At 47.4% G+C, this 13,873-nt stretch overlaps 1 protein-coding gene across 3 annotated transcripts in view; it reads right to left on the reverse strand.

Moving 5' to 3' along the window:
- LOC144142660 (uncharacterized) overlaps window positions 1-13,873 on the reverse strand; it is a 125,547-nt gene that overhangs the window by 106,709 nt on the left and 4,965 nt on the right. For 2 of the 3 annotated variants that reach the window (XM_077674318.1, XM_077674317.1), the window contains one exon: window positions 12,516-13,714. The exons of the other annotated variant lie outside the window; for it this stretch is intronic. In XM_077674318.1, the coding sequence (XP_077530444.1) occupies window positions 12,760-13,714 (955 nt within the window). In that variant the 3' untranslated portion in view covers window positions 12,516-12,759. Of the gene's footprint in view, window positions 1-12,515; window positions 13,715-13,873 lie in introns of those variants that run through there. 3 annotated transcript variants of the gene reach the window in all.

Genomic DNA, 13,873 nt, shown 5'->3' on the forward strand with positions numbered 1-13,873 from the left:
ATGGCCAGGGCCTTTGGCTTGAGCAGCTGTTGTAAGGGAATTTCTTAGCAGCAATCTACTGCAGAAAGTAATCAGCTCACTTAAAATGACACAGGCCTCAAGCCGCTTGATAGCGTAATCCAGAGCCAAAGGGCCTGTGCAGTAGTAGACAAAACTCTAAACTTTTTCTGTGGGGCTGCGGTTAAAGCTGATGAGCTTTGAGATATGCTTATTGTAGTTGTGGCATCGTGAGGTTCTGGCTGTGCTTCAGTGGGCCCTAGTCTGATTTCTCCTGCATAAGTGTTGGGCACGCACGTCATAGATACAAAAGGTCCATTGAGCTAACTTACAGGACGCTGTAGGAATAAGCTGTCACCGTGCCTAAAAGACAGTGCAAAAATGTTTACAGAAAATTTTCATTACATTGGTGCATTCTTGCGGCAACATGTCCACTGTGTGCAAGCTAGATGCTTGTAAGCACACTTGGTACTGTCTAGCTGTACCTGCAGCATACACATCACCCTCCTCGTACTGCAGTGCAGTGTTCATTCTCTGCATCGTCAGCTGGCCTGTCATGCAAGCAGACTTGGGTATTGCCACTATACGCCCCCTAAGGGTATGGTGACCGCATCACATACCTGCTGTAATCTCATGGCCTGTCTGGTAATTTCTTTGCACGAGCAGAGATAAAAGTAGTCAACGATTTCTGTTTCCCCCGGTTGGTGTTCTGATATTTATTCTTCATTTTGGCCCTCTGTACCATTATTTGTGGTAATGACTACATTGAAGTCAAGCCTGTATATATGCTCTTACCTACATGTCTGACAACCAGCCATTCGCATTCTATCTACGACCTCAGCTTCCTGTTCCAGCAATGTTGCAATCATTGAAGGTCTCTGAAAGATAAATTTGCGATTTCAGTTCTCAGCCAAATAAGTACAGCATCCTTTAACTGCACATAGCAGTCTGTCTTTTTCAGCCATTGGTGCGAAGCTTGCTCCCGGTAGAAGCCGCATAGGACAACTTTGCGTTCCGGAAAGCGCTCGTTCAAAGCATTTGTTTCAGATTGAGTCTAGTCACCATCGAATATTCAGCACAGAAGTCAGTATTCTATTTCCCGAACACTTTAAGGGCTTTAGGTTCGCAGGTTCTTGTCTCAAACTATGACAAAAGCACCAAAGGTCAAGTATCCAAGTGACGTGTTTATAATGAACAAAAGAAGCGGCAATGGGTAACATATTAGTAGCCCTTGAGGCATGAAGCTGGTTTTAGTATTTGGTATTCCTCATGGAAAATATTCTTGATTTAATTTGGTTTGTCCATTTATTTCATTTATTAGCAGGAAAAAATACAGGGAACCGTGCCTCAAAAGTAATGACGGAGTTTAATTGGCGAGAACTTTGGAAATTAGAGGCGCACAACATACTGGTGTGTGGTGTGTTCTTAAGCCGTCCACTTCAGAATTCTTGAATGCTTATGTACTCCACCTGATAAATGGCTGTGGTCAGAATTTAATTTCGCGTGATTCCATCTCTGTTGTATAAATAATCAGTGCTGTGGCGCTTGGTAAAGTTGTCCAGATTTGGGATTTTTTCACAACTCGGTATCAAACTGTGTGCACTTTCCAGTCTTGAACCACTTCTGGAGATCCTTATCGAAAGCTAGAAATTAGGTTATCGCCATCTTTCATAAAATCTTGTAAATTTGGTCTCCTGTGGATCGTTATCCACATCGGGATCCATGATTATTAGGTAGTGTATTTGAGTGAGTGAGAAAAAAAAACGTAGTTGAGCAAAATAAAATAAAAAACCGTGTGTGGCATTTTTCTTTTTCAGAAAGCCGTGAGTTGTCGCTGCTCGGCTCGTGCGGCCAAATTTTCTTGAATTTCAGGCCGCGAGCTGATCAGCTCGCACTCGCATTGCTTCGCGAATGGGGAAGGGCGGGTGGTATGGGCATTCCCAGTAACGTTAGGCGTTCCTACACGAGGTGGTACAAGAGTGGCAGTTGTAGGGGTATACTATTAGCTGAGATAGATGTGGGGGTGTCGTTATTGGTTGCTTCAGAAATCAACAAAATTATGAGCAGCATGCCAAAAAAAATTTGCGCCAATCCACCCTGTGATTGTGATGGGAAAGCAAAGCTGTAAATGGCGCCCACGACGATTACCCATGCGACATCACTTAAACTCACTCACGCCACTCTACAAATATTGAAACCAGAGAAGTGAAATCCACTTAACCACACCTCTATTACTTCAAAGGGGTATTCTTGGTGAGGTTAAATTAATGCATGATGCATGAACGGTGGTTGGTTGAGTTGTATTGGTGTAGCACATGAGTGGAAACTCTTTTTTAATAAAAGTAAAGCTCAAACCCGGTGTTAGACGATCTCACTTCTCCGTCTCTGCTGTCTTGAACGGAGGCGACAAGATGACGGCAGAGACGCAGGCGGAGCTGAAGGAGGAGCAGGAGGAAATACTTCTATTCAGATTTCTGAACGGCCAGAGTGCGGCACAGGGGAGTGGTTCCTTCTTCACTGTAGCCCGTATTCAGTCCGCGCCGCCTGTGCCCTGTCCACCAGCTGAAGCTGGGTAGGCAGAGTGGGGCTGGACAGCAGCATCTCCCATTGCTCTGGTTGGGTAGTTGATGGAAAGAGAAATGTGCTAAGGGCTAAATTCACACACCCCGATTATATGGCAGAGTATTCCTGCTTCTGAGCAAAATTTATATTCAACGTCGTAGCGATTCGGGTGCATTAAGTGAAGACGCGTCGGGTGTGGGAAGGAGCCGGATTTTATGAGCCGTAGGGTAGTTTGTTGTTCTATGGAAAGGTCAGGGTAAGGCGATAATTCTGGGTGATGTCCCTGTTTGAGACAAGCGGGTGACTGTCCTCGTGCAGCTCCATTAAACCGGGGGTGAATGTGCAGGCTTGGTGGGCGTATTCGTGGCCCTGCATGGAAGCGTGAGCGGGTGTCCAGATGAGCTAAATGGAACCATTTGGGGAGTGGGTTTTTAGCACACGCAGTGCACATCGGGACACCCAACTGGTAATTCTGGTAGGCTTGTTGGGAATCGGTGACTACCTAAGAACCCATGGTTCAGTGAAAGCCAAGGCGATGGCTGCCTCTTCAGCATCCGCCATGTCTTTGGTCTTGAGTGAGGCGCAAGCAAGGAGGTAGCCACGATGATGGCGTACTGCTGCCCTCGATGTTGGGAGGCGTCTGTGTAGGTAACTGCATGATCCCCACCGAGGGTGGTGTTGAGCGCTTAAGCCAGTGTTTGTCGGGGACCCTCGTCGTGTGAGGGGTTCATATTTCTAAGCAAAGGGAGCATCTTTAGTTCTTGTCGCCAAAAGTCCAGGAGTACATCAAGCGGAATGACATGCTGCCCAGCCAATCTGGTGAAGGATGCGGCGACCCGCCGCAGTTCTGCTCAATTGGAGCTTATGGATAGAACGATGGTCCCCTATCGGCTTTTCCAGCATGTTGTAGAGCCCTGTGCTAAGCAGCCTCTCTGTGGACACACTCATTGGAATACCAATGGCTTGCTCAACCACCTTTCTAATCGTTATATAAAGCATCTTTATGTCCTCCTTGCCGAGAAGAAGACAGGGGGGTTCACGTAAGTGATTCTCGTGAGGACAAAAGCTTGAACTAATCGAAAGTTATCGGATTCCTTGAGGCCTCGCTTCTTGGTGGCAACTCGCCTGACCATGTGCATGATTTTATTCATGCTCAGTTTGAGGTGCTGCAAGGATACGTCACTCTTGGTGTTGCCCTGAAGATGTAGGCGCAGGATCTTGATGCTGGGGCTTGGAGTGATGGCCTGGCCATCAAGGAGTATTTGAATGTGTTCCTTGAGGTGTCGTTTCACGTGAGGGCAGACGACAAGGAGCTGAGATTTTTAACGTGAACACTGGAAGCCACAGGATTTAGCACATTGGTGTACTAGAAGAGAGGTGCCACGGGTTGGTGTGAGCTTCCTTTAACCGCTATCGCGTGGCGTTCAGCGAGAACGCAGGGGTTAAACCCGTAGATGTGCTTGGTGAGTGCACCACTTGTTCTCCCCGTCTGCGCGTGGGACAACCGGCTATGGCTTTCGATTCCTGGCGGTGCCAGTGAATTATTTTATTGGTTCGCAGGAGTTTTCTGTTGACACCAACGGTCGCGAAAGAACCCTTGGGGGTAGAGGTAAAAAGCTTTGCTTTAAAACGTTCAAAGCGGTTGCAATGCCCTGGCGCATCCCCCATGTGCACTCCAAGCACGCACCAACTGATCAAATAACAAAACGGACACGCACACAAACGCATCATCGAACACAAGTGCTGTCCACCGGGCCCTAACGCTGCACCACCCACTTCACGCACGTATGTTGACATCGACGGAAATCCCCAACTGATCAGCTGAAACAAGGCGGACACACAAACACATTTTGGAACTTGGTGGAGCCCGCAGTGCATCGAGCCATCGAGATTCCTCCACGATTCCGCGCCGCCGCTTCTCGTAAAACAAACGCCGAGCATGCCACCGAACTCCCAGCCACAACATCGGCTCACGCTGCTTTTCGTAAAAATAAAAATAATAAAAAAACAAAAAGCAAAATTTTGTGGCGTTCACCCGGTCTGTTTTCTTTTTTATTTTTGTTATGACGTCACGGGCTTTTGTGGCTCCGCCCAGTAAAAGCGGATTTTATTTTTTATTTATGACGTCACGGGTCTTCGTAGCTCCGCCCATTGATTGCGCCGCTGGATCAAGTGCTTCCCCAAAAAGGGAGTGGTAGTTGCCAGACTGCAATAGCAGCATTTCTGTGTTTGACGAAAATTGTGTTATTGGTAGTTAACTTCCTGCTTTTAAAGTATTAAAAGTATTTATAAGTTGAATTTGAGGTTTTTAAAAGCAAAAGCGAATAAAAGTAAACTAACTGACATATATACTTAAATTGTAAAGAAGGTTTTAAAGTTAGTTTTGGTTTTGTTTTCACGGCGGGTTTCTCTACAGAGGAGGTGCGAGAAAACGAACTACTTTGGGTTTAGGAAGAGGGTGGCAAACGTCGGTGTGATTGAAAGCAAGGAACCGGCGCTTACTATGGTTTTAAAAAAGAAGAGGTAATAAAACCTTCATCAGGAAAAAAAAAAAACTTCCGACGAGGAGTCGACCTACGGACCCTCAAAACAGCAATCGAAGACGTAACCACTCGGCCATACAGGCGGGTTTTTTTTTTTTTTTTAAGAAACAATAATTTTATTTACACATAAATATACACGTCATGCCGAGTGTTACACATGGTTCCGGAGCAGCTCTAACAGACTTCAACCGAAGTCTAAAATGATTGTATAACTACGTAAGCCGGCAATGAAAATTGGTTATGTCTAGTCAATGCTGCATTTTTGGAATTCTGGCAGTTCTAACGCTTGTTTCTCACGCACCGATCTTGCAGACGAGGTCACATTGTTAGTACTCCGAGCGATTGAGCCGGAGCTCCCTTATTTTACTCAAGCAAAGCTATCGCAGGTCACCCGCGATCTTTTCTTCGCAAGCCACGGTAGCCACGAAGGAAATGGCATGCGCCGTTTTTCACGCTTGTTTGTCACGCACCGATCTTGCAGACAAGCAACATCGCGCTAAAAGCGATGTCACTCCTGGCATGTCAGGCGCATACAGCAGCGAAAACCTCTGAGTTTGTAACAAGTTGGGGATAATGCAAGGCAATATTAAAGAGACCGAAGCATGTGGTGGCGGCGACGTAATAAGTGCAGCAAACAGGTACTGTGGGCGGCAGCGACGAGCGAAAAAGATGTAACATGGGCCGCCCCCGCCGGCCTGCGCAGAAATGGAAACACGCAATCGAAAAAAACTGTCCGGCCGATTCAGTTTGTTGTTGACGAAGAGCAACCGAGGCTTCAGCAACAAACGATTGTGCTTGCCGTGGTATGAGTCAAAGCATATCTTGACATCGTCGTTATGCTATCGTCCGTCTAGAAGGGAAAAATCAGAACGCAAACGTTTTCGTCTAGCGTCTATACCAGATATAGACGCTGCTGTTTAATGATATCTGGAGACAAATTTTTAGCTGGTGGTGAAGCAGCGGATATTTTGTAGTATGGACAAGTGAATTTTATGGGTTAACTGAATGGCTGAAATTGAAATATGCACTCTAGAAACATTGATAAAACAACAGTATAAACAAGAATTTGAATTTTGTTCGATCACACTGAAAGTGCAAGTTATCAGAGTTTGTACTGTACTTTACCTTGTGCTGTATCTTGTACTTTGCATGCTTCCAATGCTGACAAGGCAGAACATATATTGTCTGCGAGATGTTACAGAAAGCATCAGACATGACGCGCTGATTTGTGCGATATGTGACATGTTGTAAGAATACCTTGAAGACATGTTGCAGAACGTCTAGGACTCATCGTTGAAATCTTTATATCATGAACATGTTGTTGATCTTCGACATGTTGTTTGACTCTTTACGATATCAGACCTTTATAATCTTGCAGTATATCGACATCTAGTAGAAGTCCTTATCATTAAAGACATGTCGTTTTACTTATTCGACAAGTCGTTGAAATCTTTGCGATATTGGACCTTCATGATGTTGAGGACAACGAAATGTCGTTGAATTCATAAGGTGTCGACAACATGCCGTAAAAGTTATGTGATTTTCGTTGAAATCTTTGTGATATTGAAGACATCTCGAAATCGTTATGATATCATGCATGTCGTATGGATATGTTGCCATATTTTCAGCTGGGATATACGTACCGGTACAAGAAAGCGCTGAGAGTTGCATTGTGAAAGCTGGCTACCTGTACAAAATGCAACTTCCTTGGAAAATGCAACTTATTTAATACACTCACACTGCACAAAAATATGCTAAGATGCTGCCTAATTAGGCTCATACATCCAGGACAGTGGGTATTAAAGTTTTAGTGCACGTGGCTGTCCATGTCGAAGAAGCATGCAGATAGTATTTGGCATCAGTTGCTGATGACTTGCGCACAAATAATCACCAGGAGTCACTGAAAATACAACAAAAAGTCAACAAGAACTCCATAATAGAAAAATCATTGTGCGGACCACAACGAAAATTCCGTTGTGTTCTCAATGTGTAAACTCAATGAACATTGAGTTTCACAAATAATCACCATGAGTCACTGAAAATACAACAAAAAGTCAACAAAAACTCCACACTAGAAAAATCATTGTGCGGACCACAACGAAAATTCCGTTGTGTTCTCAATGTGTAAACTCAATGAACATTGAGTTTCACAAATAATCACCATGAGTCACTGAAAATACAACAAAAAGTCAACAAGAACTCCACAATAGAAAAATCATTGTGCGGACCACAACGAAATTTCCGTTGTGTTCTCAATGTGTAAACTCAATGAACATTGAGTTTCTGTTGATTTTCCGTTGAATCAATGAGAACTCAATGAAACGTCAACAGAAATTCAGAACCCATTTTTGTAAGGTACGGGAACGAAGACTGCAGCGTAACAAGGAACGAGTCAAAAGGAAGTCACACAGCCGTTCCCGCAAGCGCACCATAAGCACACAACTGAACGACCTCAACGAATTTCCCCCGTTGCCTGCACTCCCAACTGCTGATACTGCTGTCAGAGGCGTCAGATCCGGCCCGGTCAAGACCGTTAGCTTCAAAGCGCCGCCTCGTGGTAACCAACCTGACATAGGAGACACAAAGAACGACAGTGTCAAGTCAAAGAAGAAGAAAGCAACCTCGGCTGAGCTTCGTCAGCGCATACAGGACCTCCAGCGTGAGCTTGACTGCCTCAAGTTAGAACTATGAGACAATGAAGAAGCTGAAAAGGAGGAGGCATGCCAACGGCAACGCCAGGCTGAAGAGAAGCGGCGGCGCAGGCACACACTGCTAGCAGAGCGGCGGCGTCAGTCCCAGTCACCGGCGTCTAAAGGCTATCCGAACCCGTCACTTAAAGGGACAGACAACCGATATTTGTCGCGTGTATGTTCTCTAGCTCATATGAAAGCCAGCGTCTTATATAGCCCGGTAACCACAAGCAATTTTTAAACAAACTGGCGGAAATAATTTTAATTTGGCAGCAAACTTCCTGAAATCGGAAGGGTGGCGGTTCGTAGTGTCGAAACTTGACACTACAATATGTGTCCCTGTCACGTGACCTGCAAACCTAGCAGCTACTGTAACTGCTGAAACGTTTATTTACGTATTGAAAACCTTTTAACACAAGTATTCATACGAGGTTAAATTGCGTATGCATTTCTAAACATTATTCTGAAATTTTTAAAGACACGCCGCCCGCCGTCGCTGGGTGCCTCTCAGCATGCCTCTCAGTGTGGCTAACTGAGCCTCCATGCCCAGAATCAACGGCAGCGTTCAGTAAACAGATCCAGCGAAGGAGCTTTGACGATTCTGCCTGAGTCAGGGGCGTTTGTTCTGCCAAAATATTTGATTTCAGTTTCCAAATACGCCAACGGCAGCTTAAAAAAAAAAAAAAAAAGAAACGTCGCGCCCGGGGAGAATCGAACTTCCCGCCTCCACAACGTGAAGCCAGATTCTACGTATCGTCTATCCCAACAGATGGCGCATTCGTGCAAAATAGACCGTTGCATTAAAAAAACACATAAAGGAACAGGAAAGCCTGCGATTCAAACTTTTTTAGCTGGGAACAAGTTTTTAAATATCGTTTTTTATTTCGCATACAGACAAAAGTATGTTGCTGAGCTACTCTATGTCATGGTTGCCAGCATTAGTTTTGGGAGGGACACATACGGCTCGTAGATCAAGAATTTCGATTTAAAAAGTTCTAGGGCGTTATCAGCAAAACCGTTTCTCGTCAAGGTGCTTTAAGATGATGCCCTTTCATTTGGGATAGAGAATATATACTCGACAAAAATCGGTTGTCTGTCCCTTTAAGCGACCCCAGATGCTTCTGGCATAAAGAGTGAAATCGAGGAGATAGTGATTAAAACACTACGCACGCAACTACCCACATTGATGGCCGAATATTGCCAGCTCACTCAACTGACCCAGCCAACAGGCCCTGCTTCCATAGCCTCTGCCATTCAGCATGGCTTCGAATAATATCCAACTGTTACAGTGGAACTGCAGAAGCTTCCAAGCTAACGCTGCCGAACTCAGCGAAAGATTACATACAGCTTACCATTTTGCGGCAACAGTCGGAACCCGGTCTAACACGGCACAGGTCAACTGACATAAGCGGAACGGCCACTTATGTGGCTCAGTTTGTCTAGTCACACCTGGAGGTTCACAAAACGGTTACTATATACCAATGTGTGATGGTCTTGCGAATGGGCAAGCCGTTGCACAGAGCGAGAAGTGAATAGGAGAGATGGCATAGGCAGCCGTGTAATAGGCATAGAATGACCCTGCTCACACCCGCGCAGCAGCTCCCGTCGGTGCCACACGACAGTTCCAGCGGTAGTTCATCGTTGCCGGTAGGTCGGGTCTTCGTTCGGTCGTGCACTGTAGGCGACGTCGTCCGGTTCTAACTGTCATTAAAACAAAGAGAAGCTCCTCTTCTGTGTTCGGGCTAGACGGAAGCGAGTCTTGGACAACCTCGCGCTTTGGAGTCAGTCCTCAACGCATATGCTGCGCCCGCTGTCTTTCCCGCGCTCCCTCTGCGGCTCTCCCTCTGCTACGGCGGGGCCAGATCTCTGGGCCGCCCTTTTTTTCCGCGCCCTCAGCCGGCTCATTCAAAAGCGGACAGCGCCCACGGGACAAAGGGCTCGAGTCGCGGCGGAGGTCTGTTTCCAAGCAGGCATCAAAGCGGCCGCATGCAGGATGAGTTTTAGGGGCGAAGCTCCTAAAGCCGTGGGTCTGTCCATCCCTTGTGTCTCGTGGTACGTGACCGCCTAGTTCGATGACTCACTCGCAGGTGGCGCTACGTGACCGCCTAGTTCGATGACTCACTCGCAGGTGGCGCTGGTGTGAGTGACGTCATGATGACGTCACTCGCACGTGACTGACACTATAAAAGGCAATCGCTGTTGACGCGCTTCCTCTTTCGCAACGAGTCACCGGATGGAGGAGGTGGTTGTTAACAAGGCTGCGGAGCGGAGGGCGCGCAGGGCGGCGGCAGCGCGCGCTCGCCGACAGGATCCCGCCGTGCGCGAAAGAGAGGCCGAAGCATCTCGTCTAGAAAGTCGCGCTTAAACCGCGCGTCGGCAGCTTCGGGCTGAGCTCGCTTGATGCGTTTTGCAGCCGCCTCGCGAGCTCTCACTGCATCGGGGTTTGCCTGCCGATACGAGCGCTTGCTTGCAGCCTCACGAACCCTACAACAACAACAACAAACGAACAAGAACAAAATAAAAGAACAAAATAAAAGTTGATTTGTACAATGTACGCACACAGTCTTACGTCTTTCTTAATGATGTAATGGGCGAACTTTCACGGAAGAGTTACGGTTACCGATGATCTCCCCCTCTCGAGCTTCGACCCACTTATCATCATTCATTCCGTGGATATGGCGTGCTTTTTTTTATTGGACGCAGCTTCGTCGTCCCGAAATAAAACAGGCTTCCCTCTCGCTGCGGACTCCCAAAAAGCGTATAGGAACTTTAGAAAAGGATGGGCGTATTATAAGACAGTGAGAATCATCCACATGAAAGTACCGCCATGCCACAAAATAAAGCTAATATGGGTGATAGCCCACTCCTCGGCGAAGGGCAATGAATTTGCCCGCCAACAGGCCCGAGAACTAACATATGACCATCATTCTGGCCCGTACTGGTATCACTACCCGTTTGGCCCGGGTGGCGGGTCACACGGATACGGATGGGGCAACCAGGCTGCACATGATGCAGCACGGGAGCATCTTGATAGTACACCTCCCCTGGTTGACAACGCGTCGACCTCCTCCCCCCAGCCCTCACCTTCAACTTGATCACGCACGCCAGGCACGGAAGTGCCGTCTTTCTTCCGTTACCCCTCTTGGCTACCTGGCTCTGGCTCCCCCGATGCCTCGCTCTGCGGAAGTATTCGCAAACAAAGATAGGGACAACGCAGCTCTCACACCCCACATCACTAGAAAAAGGACTTACCGAACGGGGTTTCCATTCCCTTACTGTCCCCGCTGCCGGATGACCGTATTCGCCACCCTTGACCACCTAATCTGGCGCTGCTCCGCGTTTTCACTGTACCGCCATATCCTCACCAATGCTATGCCTCCCGACGCCTTTGAAGATGATCCACCATTTGAAGATACAAACTTTATCAGAGCCCTTGGGCTGTTCGGTGTAGAGAGTGGCCTGTCAAGATTAGTGTAGACTGGGGCCTACTCCGGTCGTGAAAATCCCCTAATGAAAGATCTCCACCTTAGCTTGGCCGCCGTGGTCTGATGGGTACCCCTGTGCGGTCTTCATGCACGCATCATCTTTTTAACTGGCTACTCCGCCCTTACCCACCTTCCCCTATCCCTATTTTGGCCGCATGGCCTTCCTTCGCTTAATAAAGGACTACAACAACAACAGTCAGCCGCGCAGAAGGGTAGGAACTGCAACCCATAACGAGCTACAAGGACATAGTCAATCACTGTATAGACGGGAGAAAAAGGTATCCTAAACCACACCATTCTCTAAGGAGAGCGCAGCAAATCATAGACAAATCCAAGCCGGGTCCTTCCCCCACCCTTATCTCCGAAACAAGTTCTACCCAGATAGATTCGAGAAAGAATGTCCCAACTGCAGACAAATGGGAACACTCCAGCACATAATAGGAGAGTGCAATTTTCCCAAGTTCCCCTCACATCAAACCCGAGCGATGGGAGACCTTGTTGTCCATCCCTGCCCTCGAAGAACAAATTGCGCTGATCACCAGACGACAGGAGTACCTGGAAACATATGAGGCCCGAGATGAGGGCACCACCCCATCATGCGGCTAAACGGCCCAATAGAATGCGCAATAAAGTTTGTTCTCTCTCTCTCTCTCTCTCTCTCTCTCTCTCTGCCGCGTCCGGCGTCAACGCCTGAGCACTTCACAAACAGTAACAAATTTACGGAAGTTGTTCAAGACCGGTCAGAAACAGGGTGTCAACAGCAGTCCTTGAGCGGTATTGCTGCGCCATCTAGGAATGCGGAGGATAAACAATTAACCAAAGTCACGGCCGGTCTGGACGTGCACAGCCTCGGTCAGCATACTACATATCGATTCAGATACGTGCCCTCGGTATGTAACTGCTGACGTCACAAAATATACGATACACAGAGAGAATTGAAATTTTGGCTTTAAAAAAATTCCCGGTGAATAAAGTATTGTTTGCTACCGGACAAGTGTTGCTATAAAATACCAAATCTTTCTACTTAAACATTTATTTTATCTTCAGGGCTCCTTTAGGAAAAAAAACCATGCATGCGGGATTTCGCACTGCTCACATTCGTTCTTCGTTTCCGTCTTTTTTCAGCGCGGTAGCGATCCTTCGTTTTCAACATTTTTTTTTTAAATGTTTTCACTCAAATGTGAAATGTGTCAACTAAAGGTTATGTGAGTAAAGCTGACTCTGTGGCAAGTTGTTTGCAATTCTTCGGGGACACAACTTTTATTGATCCTCAAAGATATACACGCGATTATAAGTCATCAAGAGACACCCGCAAGCATAAATTATCAAGCGATGCACAAGCATAAACAAGCATAAATTGTCAATGTATAACATTATTTCTGGCATTCTTTGTGCTTTCTCAGCACCCAGTGTGCACTGCACTGTATGCACCCTGTGTGCACTGGTGTGCACTTTCTCTGCACTCATGGCGAAGCGGCACAATTACGGCACAATGACATCCGCGACCTTGAGGTAGTCCAGAATACGACGCCAACAGGCAGGATTAAGCTGGTCTATTTGAGTTCCTTCTCCGGGAAGGCATTCCAACTTGTCGCGAACAACTTCGGTGATGAAGAAGTAGTTGTCGCTGATGAAGTGTTTCGCCGACCTGACGGCAGCTTCGGCATCTCTGCCAGACATCCCCGACGCTTCCGTTACACGCGCAACCAAGGACGGCTGTGCTTCGAAAAGCTCGAACGCTTCGGCGCACAGCTTTCCCCTGTTTCTGCCGAGCACAAATCGAGCGGCACGGTTAAGACGTACGTTGTTCCGCGTGAGAGCGTCTCTGATTGTTGTCAGAAAGGCCTTCTCAGTGGACCTCAAATGGAAGGAGGTTATGAACTGGTTCTCAGTCATTCCCTGGGAGAGAATATCTATGGCTAGCTGGTACAGTTCCTCGATCAATTCGTAGGGCACCACTTCGAGTTCCACGACGTTCAGACTCTGACTTTCCGCCATCAAAGACCTTAGGAGTTCTGCATTTTCAACGTCCAGACCTGCACACTCAATTTCGAGGTGCGTAACGGACGTGTTCGAGCGGAGACCGTGCGCTGCCCTCGCTGCAAAACCCCGACTTTTGTAGTGCTCTTCAATAAGTATCACGCGTTTCAGCGATTGCGCCTTGTTGAGCACATCACACAGGCTGTCCCCGTGTTCGGGCGTGGTGTCACTTGAGAGAAAAACGGTCAGGCTGTTGACGAGGTGGCTTGAAGACAGTGCCTGGCACAGCAATGCGAAGGAGGAACATGACAGATCCTCAGTGCCGAGCACCAAATCGATGGAGCGTGCGGTCGGCTGTTGCAGTGCAGCACGCAGGCCCGCAGCTTCGAAGTCAGTCCACGTTAGCTGCACACGTCCGTACAACTTGCCCTCGCTCAGAGTCCTGGCCAGCGCCTCCCTGCAAAGTGCATCTCCGTTAGCAAACATACACCATATTTGGACTACTGCACTTCTTATTCCCAGAAAAACGAAACATTATCATTATAAATCGGCAATAGCACTACAAACCTAAAACACCCACTGGCCCTCTTCCTCTACCCCCTAATACGCTCAAAGC

This window comes from Haemaphysalis longicornis, unplaced genomic scaffold, assembly GCF_048455015.1.
Source record: "Haemaphysalis longicornis isolate Haplotype H1 unplaced genomic scaffold, Haemaphysalis longicornis Haplotype H1 scaffold_6, whole genome shotgun sequence".
Classification (NCBI taxonomy): domain Eukaryota; kingdom Metazoa; phylum Arthropoda; class Arachnida; order Ixodida; family Ixodidae; genus Haemaphysalis; species Haemaphysalis longicornis.